Here is a 10,318-nt window from a genome sequence, read left to right on the forward strand (position 1 = left end):
AGAATTTATTCCTTTCTAAAAGGTAAGAAATTACTTCAGATACGTCTTTTATCACGAGTTATATGCTATGTCTCTCATGCACCTATTAAATGAACTGAATGAAACTATCTTAATATTCTATTTTTACTAACTACAACAAAGTGAAATCGATTTTATGTTCTAGTTTCTATACATACAACACTTATTATAGCTTTTCCCGCCTTATTGGATCCAAGGAATATGCGCAATCTAAACATCTCACTGCTATTGGCTAAATATTCGCTAGGGCATCCAATAGCCAATCGTAGATCGAGTTCAATGTACGGAAATGCAGCTGATAGCTACTATTTTTGACAGATGTGTGTCGTCGTGTTGTGTGGCGTCCTGTCTATTTATCTTTAGAATTTTATTATTATTTACAGATTTTTTACACGATCCTTTGTTTAGAAATGTGTTAAAGTGTAAGACTAGAATAGCTTAGTGTACTTAGTAATTATTGTTAGGATATTCCCGAAGGAGCGTAGAGCACAGTGTTTGGAAACATGGATCGTAATAATATGAGGTAAGAAGAATTTGCTTTCGCTTGCAATCGCTTACTTTCACGTTTGGCTTGTGCATCTAGGATCTTGTAAACAATATGTTATATGTTTTTGTCTACGTCATTACATTTGGGTGTCTTTGTTTGAATATTTTGGGTGCATGCGAAGATAACCCACATTTTAGTTTAGCTTTGTTTGTAAAAATGCATGATAGCGTGCGAAATAGTATTGTCGAGGTGTGATCACGAGTGGTAAGTGAGTGCTCGTGACAGTAGCAAGTATTTCACACATTATCATGAGGAATAGGTGCATGTTTACAAGTAACGAGGTTGTGTGGGTGTTATTTATATTATTATCACGCGCCACGCGTTTCTTATCGCATCGCTTGCGCACAGTTATGTATACAAAGTCGGCAATGCGTAAAGAACTGTTTCATTTTTTGCATAAAACCTCATTTCTAGTAAAATCTTATATATTTTTTTCATATAAAATTGATGTGGTGTTTTTATCTGTACCAAAGCTATGTAACCTTGGTATATACCACAGCATTCAGATATCTACAAGAGACAGATACTGTAATCTCTTCCGCAACCCGGGTACATCTAATAGTTGATGTTACAATCTATTAATATTATTATACATTTATTACAAAGTCTCTGATTAACTGTGACCTATTGAAACATAATATAATATTGTAAATAATCAATGTATTTGCTTATCAAAACAACAACAAAGATAGTCGCACAGGTCTTTGTTTCAATTTATAGACAAAATCTAGTAATTAGTGGCATATCATTTGATAAGATATGAACCTTTCACATTTTTTGCCAGTACCATGATGACATGGTATCCAAACCTCTTCTTCTTCCTGCCCTGTTCTAAAGTATATTTTGGGTTGGTGCAGCATGTTTTTCGCTCCCATTTCTCTTTCAATGCACTTTTTACAAGAACATACAAAATTACACTGAGAACCTCATCATCTTTAAAAAGACTCCTCAAACCAATACATTGGCACATCTCTTTATAAAACAAAATTATTTTTAGATAACAGGTGCTAGCTTCCAACAGCAGTTTCACCCGTGACCAGTGGCAACTACCTTCACGCTTCCAGATAAAAAGTAGTTCATTGCAATTGTCGAAAAATGCTTTGACACTTAAATATTTTTTTCAAATCGGATGAATAGTTCCAGCAAAACAAATCAGATCTATAATATTAGTATATCTGTCTATGGAGCTTTACTACAATGTCCTAAGTTAATTATATGCCAATATGTGTAACCTTGATTGTAACAATGATGTGCAACCACATGGAATATTAATTGACATGTGCGGTAGCGATTGCTTTAGCCACAAGATCAACGGTAGGTTCTATTACACAGTGTGAATAGATATCTTATTACTGGACACTGGTTTTTCGTCTAGGATCAAAGGATGCACAGAAATGATCTTAGTTTAAAATACTGTTGAGAATGAGGTAACTGCTTTCATTTCGGTATTTCAAACATGAGTCATGCCTTCAGTATCCAAAATTTAAAACAGGATGACAGGAAAATTTTAAAGATACAGGTTTTCATAGTTCCTAGGGCTTGGTTATTACGAAATACTGTTTTTTGTCGGAAAGTAATTTTTGGCTTACACTCAATTTTCAATGATATTGAATTAAATTACTGTAAAAGTTAAAAATAAAGTGAAAATGCTTATAGAAAGTATGCGTAGATAGTCACGCATCGTTATAGGTTTTAATAGCCCGCTTTCGCCTCGCATCACGCGCCAACGTTACTTCTAAACATAGAACTACATTGTCCTAACAAAGCATGGTATTGCATCAAAGAAAAAGGTTTTAATGTTTTAAAAACCCATCAAAGGACTTCTAATTTCAGGTCAAGCTATGTTAGCAGTGGACCGAGGTCCCTCCCTCATATGGGGGGAAGTAAACGACACAATGGGAACGGGCACTCGGCTCGGCTCAGCCCACCTGCGCAGGCGCCGCCGTCACATGCAAACAACAACAACAATAATAATAACAACAACATCAATACTAACCAGAATGATGAACTTATTACGTACATCTATGATTCTTGGAATAAGGTACGTTATATCACTTTGTATGTAATTGAGTTTTTCCTTCCGCCTCGAGTATCATTTGCCTAGCCTTTTCCTAACTATGTTGGGGTCGGCTTCCAGTCTAAGCTGAGTACCAGTGTTTTAATCTTCCGCCTGAGAAGTGAGTATCAAAAAATGTGGCAATTTTGCGCAGTCTTTACCCGGCGGAAAATGGGGCATCTCTTGGGGATACCTATCATAAAAAAGTTTAGTTTAGACTTGCCATTTTTGACATGTAAATGTCGAGAGCAGTATAATATGGTCCGCTACAGTTAAAAAGCTTACTTACTAAAAAGCTAAGTAGCGTAAGGCAGACTCCTCCACCAAGGAAAGAAGATTATTAATCTATACTAATATTATAAAGCTGAAGAGTTTGTTTGTTTGTTTGAATGCGCTAATACTGAACTAACTAACACTGAAATTTTTTCAGTGTTGGATAGCCCATTTATCGAGGAAGGCTATAGGCAATTTTTTATCCCGGTACGGGAAGTAGTTCCCACGGGATGCGGGTGAAACCGCTGGCAGAAGCTAGTTAACCTATATTTCTTCGGTCAGGAATTCTTTAGGACACAGAGCGTGCTGTAAGAATAACGAAATTCTATTAGTGGTTTAAAAACTACTCCGCTACGATCCTCAGAAGAATATTTTGCTAATAACCGCATAGATTGTCCCCCTTTACCCATAAAGAAATTCCGCAGCCCAATTCGCATAGTTTAGCGCCATCAATTCGCGGGTACGTGACAAAATTGCATGCTATGTAGGTCAGCGCGATGCAACCTTCTATCTAATAGGCTTAGCTGTATCTTTATCGCAGATTATCGTATATTGTATTAGTGTATGTATAACAAGTATTTATGTACTTAATCCATCAGATGGAATCTGCCTTTAAAACATTTTTGTTGGTCCTTTAATTTTCTAGTTTTGGTCCATTTTATGCCTAGTTGGGCCTTTAAGAAAACTTGTGCAAATATGCATTCATCTACATGAAAGTCCATTCGAATAATAAATAACGCATTATATGTATATAGTTCAGTAAATTAATACAGCCTAGATGTAGACTCACATTGAATTAATTCTTTGATATTAGTTCACATTCACATTGATTGCTGTTCAATTAGTTACCATTTGGTCTTTGATCAGGTAGAATTAATTATATTTACACTTTAATAGTTACATTAGAAGTTCAGAACCTATAGGTTTAATTAGAAATAGGATATACACTACATAAAACACTAGCTTCTGGCAGCGGTTTCATCAGCGCCCTGTTTGAACATCTTCCCACATACTCCAAAATTTCTCATCAAAGTGTTATAGACTTAACAGCTTGACCAACAAATACTGATATCAGCCTAAAATGTAGGCACATTCTAGTTATGCAAGTCTTTTCAATTTAAGTGTTGCAAGGCAAAGTATCTACGGCTTCATGTCTCGTGTATCGTGTATCTTGGTCGAAGACGCATATTTATTGATATCCAATTACGCATATCGTGCCCCCATTTTAAAAGAGTTTTGTTAACCAAGTTGCCTGTGGTTAATGCTAAAAGGTAATTGAGGAAATCTGAAAACTGTTTCACAAAACTGTAGTATGGACAGTAGTTAATTGATTGCCCTATTCCCTCCTAGAAAACAGTCTTGTTCCCTACGTCTTCCCTAGATTATCATTTTCCTATATATTGACCGTACAGATGAAATCATAACGGACAGAGAGGAGAGGCGAAAGACAGCGAGAGTTACATATTTTCTCATTTATAATTTTTATAAAACCCTTATGCTTTACATTACCATCTTACTAAGTCTAATTCTCTCATTCCAGGTGACTCGTGAACTAGAACGCGGGAGCGAAGACGCGAAATACTACCAAGAGGTGCTTGCACCCCGTCAGCTGGCCAACTTCAGACCTTTCAACCTCGACGAGTGGTGGGCACGTCGCCTCGTCCAGAGCCTGAACCGCAACAAGCACCGGTCTTAGTTCCACACCATTCGTTCGTGAACGACTTGACGACTGTGCCCATTGGAAAAAAAAAACAATTTTATTTCGCAATTATAAACATGCATGTTGTAGCTCCCGTGTAGGATTAGAAGTCCCCAAAATACAGTTAACCAACCTACCGATCTTTTTTGCCGGGACCTTCATGGGCACTTTTTGACGCAGCATTTAATTTTTGGCTTCTTTAGGTTATCTGTACAATTGAAAATTAAGTTCGTATTTTTAAGGTGTGAATTGAAAAGTTTAGACAGTAAATCATGTTTTACAATTTAAGATTTTAATGTTTCATTCTTACTAACGCAAATTATACTTTCTGAAATACATATTCTAATTTTGCATGCTATTCTATCGATTGTTTATGGTTGTTATGTATTGTCAATTATGAAAATAGACGAAATGTAAACTATAGACAAGAAAAAAAAACAGTGGGTATGGTAACGAGTCTTTCTAAAACGAAGTGTGTAGTGTCTCATTGTACAGTTTTAACTTGACTATGCTCGTTTAAAGAGCCTAGGAGTATTTTAAAAGCAGATTTTATCTACATTGTATCCATAGCCTTAGAGATTTGGACTGGAGACATCATTGAAATCAGTCTTTCGATATATCTGTCACTTTTCCCGCCAATTTGCCTATCGTTAAATCCTTCTTTCATTTGATCATCACAGCATGTCAACCTTCTTAAACATTTTCGCTCACTTCTATAAAAAATATCGGCTATTGAATGTTGTCTCCAGCACATTTCTTCTAAAATCACAGTAAATAGATTTTTAACTTCTAAAAGTATTAGAAACAGTTATTTAGTATATCTGTTACGGGTAATGCTAGAAGGTGGAGTAAATCTAGGTTTACCCGGGTTGACTTAGTATTACCCGAGCTTCTTGGGTAAAGTCCGAATAATAAGTAAAATAAATTTTAATTCGGGGTTTACCCATGCTCACCTAGGTCTACCCAACTCTGACTGGGTAATGTTAAAAATTTGTGTAATTAATTAGTGAAATGAAAATCCAAGATCATTTTAAACATTTATAATTAAAAAAAACATATACAGGCTATCGTAATCGCTCGAAGAGCATAAACTTAATAGCTTTAATAGAAAAAAACTAATAACGGTCGGTGTTGTTCAAATTGAAATTATTTATTTGAGCAAGATAAACTGCTGTGACATTTAAAATTGCACAATTTTCCTGCAGCTTTGCATGAACACTTCTTTGTGGCACATTCTGTTTTGCAATTAAACCTTTTTAGAGTAACGCCACGGGCTTGAAAATTACGCAACACCTAACATTACCCAGTCAGAGTTGGGTAGACCTAGGTGAGCATGGGTAAACCCCGAATGTAAAATTTATTTTACTTATTATTCGGACTTTACCCAAGAAGCCTGGGTAATACTAAGTCTACCCGCGTAAACCTAGGTTTACTCCACCTTCTAGCTTTACCCGTAACATATCCAACTCTTTAAATCCTTGTAGAGCGCACATTGCGAGTAGATACTTCAAAGTTTAATATTTTTCTAAGTTGTTTTGTGTTTATAGGAGTACTTACAATTTAATTTTGCTGTGTTATAGATGGTAGAATTTTGTTGTCACATTTAACGCTTTTTAAATAACTAGTAGGTTTTTCTTGTCACTGAAAAATAATCTAAAATCTCCCTTCTTCAACTATTTATCTCTCGAATGTAGATTATCCTAACGATTATACATTTATTATTGCAATGAGACATTACTGCCCTGAGATTATGCTGTAACGTGTTTGGTTTCCCTTCGTTATGTGAACTTTCTTTTAAAACCTCTTTAACAATATTTTGAAGCTCATTTAGAACTGGTTTCATGCTAATTAGCTTATAAAGGACAGAACATTCTAGATAATGTATTTTTTTATCCGCCATTTTCTACATCTAACTTCTTCTTCAATATTTTTTGTCTTGTTTCTTGTCATAATTGTTTTACCAGTTGGTTGCTTGAATTTTAATAAGATCTGTAAGCTATTCTAGTAAACGGTTCATGTACTATTGTCAGATTTGTCATTCCTTGTTTGTTCGTTGGCAGTTTATTTCAGCATGGTGACTTGTTCTAAATGAGACGTATTTTCTTTGAAGCAATAACAGATACATATATTACAAATAAGCAATAATATGTTGTTATTTTAATTAAATAACTCTTGTAGATGTTAAAGCGTTGATCACTACGTATATATTTATGTTTTCTTATTATACATGTTGACAAAATATTCACATCACGACGACAGGTAAACATAGAGTGAGAAATAAATGTTATGAATAATGAAAATTAACCTTATATATTAACATATACAGTATAAAGTACATTGTAATCGCGTTTGTAATAAATTGTGATATAAATTATTTGTATAACTTCGTCAAAGCAATAAATAAAGTTGACATGAAGGCGGGAAACGTTGTTTTAAAAAAATGTTTTTCAAAGATGTAGATGTTTTAGGTATTGTAAATAAGTTAGTATGAATTTCTATTTTTATTTTATAAGTGTAAGTAAATGTGTCATTGCGAATTAGGATTGGCTAGATATTGTGTTTTATCATGACCTGTTGACAAAGGTTCGTCACACTGGCGAGAGTTACACTGCGATGCATTTAAATTGACTCATGATTACTCAAGCATTTTTTTTTAACATTTTGTAATTCTCGCCAGTGTGATTGGACTCGGTACTTAGAGATTGACCCGACGTTAGATACGCCTCAGATAGACTCTGGTCGTAAAGTTGAGTTTGTCGTCTGTACGCAGTTTTGTTCCGGTAATAAATTAATAAAGTTCAACAACATTCCATTCACGCATGTACTTAGCGTTCTAAACTATTGTAAATACGTTTTAAGTGACGCAGTGCAGACAGATTATGGATTTGAATAAATTTTTTAAAGTATTTTTTTTGTTTGATTTTTTTACTTTGTTTTCTGAACTTATCTCGATATGGTTATCCTGTGATGCATCTGCTCATGACCTCGATCCACTTTGCAAAGAATTACAGGGTGTGACTATGTCGGCCGCATAAACTTGAACATATTATTATAACACACAGAACTCAACAATTCGAAAATTAACTCTGAAAATTAACGAAATTACTGAAACAATTAACTTCCATCCCCGTAAAGCAAGCGAAACAGTCGTAAAGCTGCGACTCCATAAATAAAACCGCAACGTGCAAAGTATAAGTATCAAAGTACCTATTACAACTTCAGTGTATTTCTGGCATTCACATCTTGGAGCATTTTACGTTGGAACCACCCCTAAGAATTCTTGTATAGTATTAACTGGCCCCTACGGGCTTTTTCACGCGGGGGGCGAGGCAACGCAACAAATAGGTAGTGATTTAGACATTTAAAGCCATCTATGTGTGCATTTTCGATCACAACGTTACCCTCATAATTGGTGAAAGGACGTTATCCCTTTATTAAAAGCTTTTATTTTATAGATTGAGGATGATGCCCATTCAACCATAAACTTGACGAATATGTAAATAGGTAGGTACGAAGTCCGGTGGTCTCAAACCGTTGACAGAGAGGAAAAAGGCGCCCAGCAATGGCGTCTCCATTGTGTTAAATGGTCTAAGTTACATATAGAAATATAGAGTATATGGTCGTTCTTCAAACAAAGTGGCTTGTTGTTCGGAGCTCGTATTTATGTTGCGACCGCAGCTCGCAGACGAGACTACTAACATCTAATGAGTTTGGAAGTCTCACAAAGAGATTACATGACAACTTTTTGTTGTTTGTGGTATGTGACTGTGACGGTGTGTGCTTCGGTGGAGCCAGGGTTTAAGAGGTCACCGATTAATCAACAGTCCTATTCATTACCTTACTTAGCACAGTAGGTACCTAAGTTACGACATGAACTAGAGAGAGAAGCTATAGTTTGGGCGTCAAGTTTCTTTGCTACCCTTTGGTGAATACCAGCTGAGCCTTTTTAAACATGGCTATGTGAAGTGGAACGTGGCTACGACTGACCGATGCTACTGTTTGTAGCATTGCCTACGCCGTAGTCTTCTCTCGCGGCGACACACCTTTGGAAATTCGCGACTGATTTTAAACCTATAGTTTGCGTCCATATAGGTAAGCAATGCCTAATTACTATGTCTACAAATTCATTGGTTTATTTTCTGTAAGGAATATTGCAGCATATTTATCGGAAAACCAGTCAGAATTAATAACAAAAAGATCACACTGTCCCTGTAGCTGATTAACTGAGTAAGTTTCAAAAAGGTTGTAGAAATCAGGCGTCAGTTGCCACAAGACTAGAATGGAAAATGAAATTGTTACTCTCTGGACCCCTTTCTGGCGGTCTGAGAAACAATGCTCAAATCTCAGCTATTGTACCCGAGAAACCGCAAAAATAAATGCTGAATTTTCAAGAAAATAGAACAAAGAAAATTGTTGCAGCTAGATTATCTACTTAAAAAAGCTTGTGAATATAAATAGGTTTGTACTGTATTTTTAAACATGCACGACATAATATGCAATACGTACATTTTTTTGTGGTTATTTAATTTAGCATCAAATGTCCCACTGTGGGTACAGCGTGAGCTAATGTCAGACTTTTACTGACTCTAAAACCCACCATGGTCCTTTTGGAGCGCTTTGTGTACCAGGGCCGCTGCAACTCTTTCGAATAATCACAAATTCACCTCAAACTGTAAATTTCCTTTTCCTTCTTTTAGATAATGGAATGGAAAGCTTTTCCCCCAAAAACGGTGACTTGTACCAACCCCTTCCAGCCGGGTGCGCGCGACGCCCCTTAATTACAATTTAGCTAACATGCCTTAAATTCCAGTTCCCTTTAAAAATGCTTCAGGCGTCTGAAATTATCGGCATTTTATTTGCCAAAAAACAAAAACGTATATTTGTAGGTAAGCACGGTATTTACTTTCGTACCGGCTTTATTTTTGAAATATGTTATGTAATTCGTATGGAGGCCAGCACCACGCTTTATTTAGCGATTAATGTTCCTTAGCAATTAGCTATATTCATAAGTAAATTTCCATAGTACGATCCGTTTAGTTCAGTAGACAGTCAGCTTTTTTAAACGCAATTATTGGTTTGCTTTTACATTGTAACAATATTCCTAGGCATATAACGATTACCTCATTTTTTTTTCATTTGTTACCCATTAGGTATTGTAAATAATCGCAATCGTTTTGTAAGCTTCAATTACACTTTTTCATAAAATAAAATGTTTTCTATAACTCTGTCAGTTTCAAATAACATGATATATCTGCAGGTAATCAAAATAACAACTCACGTCCACAGGATTTATTAAAGCCTACATTTTGGTTAGTAATAAAACAATTTCACATCGTAATTGGCCAATAATCTGGCGTATTCCCGCCCAAACACCGGCCGCTTCTAACCGACATCGTTTAATCGCTGAAATCGAATCGAAATTTAATTAATCGTTAACGAAGTGCGAACGTTTCGAACAAGCGGTTTGAAGGCGAGTGACGAGTCGTACTCGCGACTGGCCGAATGGCCGACATAATTGATTGCTTTACCTTTATACCACTTTATTGATAGCCAATCAGTAATGTTGGGAAAAATTATTGTTTATTGTATTTTTCGTTCGCGGTTCTTTTCAATGTTTTTCTGTCTTTTTCAATTTCCAGTAGGCGAAAAAACCTGGAAACATTTTACTTTTGAACACCGAATTGTAGGTAAAAAGTACTTGAAAAGATTTTCTTGAAAGCGATCT

The 10,318-nt window shown here is 35.6% G+C and overlaps 1 protein-coding gene across 2 annotated transcripts; it reads left to right on the top strand.

Annotated features, from left to right (window-relative positions):
- Positions 1-314: 314 nt before the first annotated feature.
- Positions 315-5,061, top strand: LOC110371989 (probable serine/threonine-protein kinase cdc7). Of its 2 annotated transcripts, none has more exons than XM_021328484.3 (3): positions 315-541; positions 2,384-2,606; positions 4,435-5,061. In XM_021328484.3, the coding sequence occupies exons 1-3, from the start codon at positions 522-524 to the stop codon at positions 4,588-4,590; spliced, it is 399 nt and encodes a 132-aa protein (XP_021184159.1). In that variant the 5' UTR covers positions 315-521; the 3' UTR covers positions 4,591-5,061. The 2 variants fall into 2 exon arrangements, with proteins under 2 accessions (XP_021184159.1, XP_021184160.1); XM_021328485.3 differs by having other exon boundaries at positions 323-541; positions 2,399-2,606.
- Positions 5,062-10,318: the final 5,257 nt, after the last annotated feature.

Source organism: Helicoverpa armigera, chromosome 11 (assembly GCF_030705265.1).
Source record: "Helicoverpa armigera isolate CAAS_96S chromosome 11, ASM3070526v1, whole genome shotgun sequence".
In the NCBI taxonomy this organism is placed as follows: domain Eukaryota; kingdom Metazoa; phylum Arthropoda; class Insecta; order Lepidoptera; family Noctuidae; genus Helicoverpa; species Helicoverpa armigera.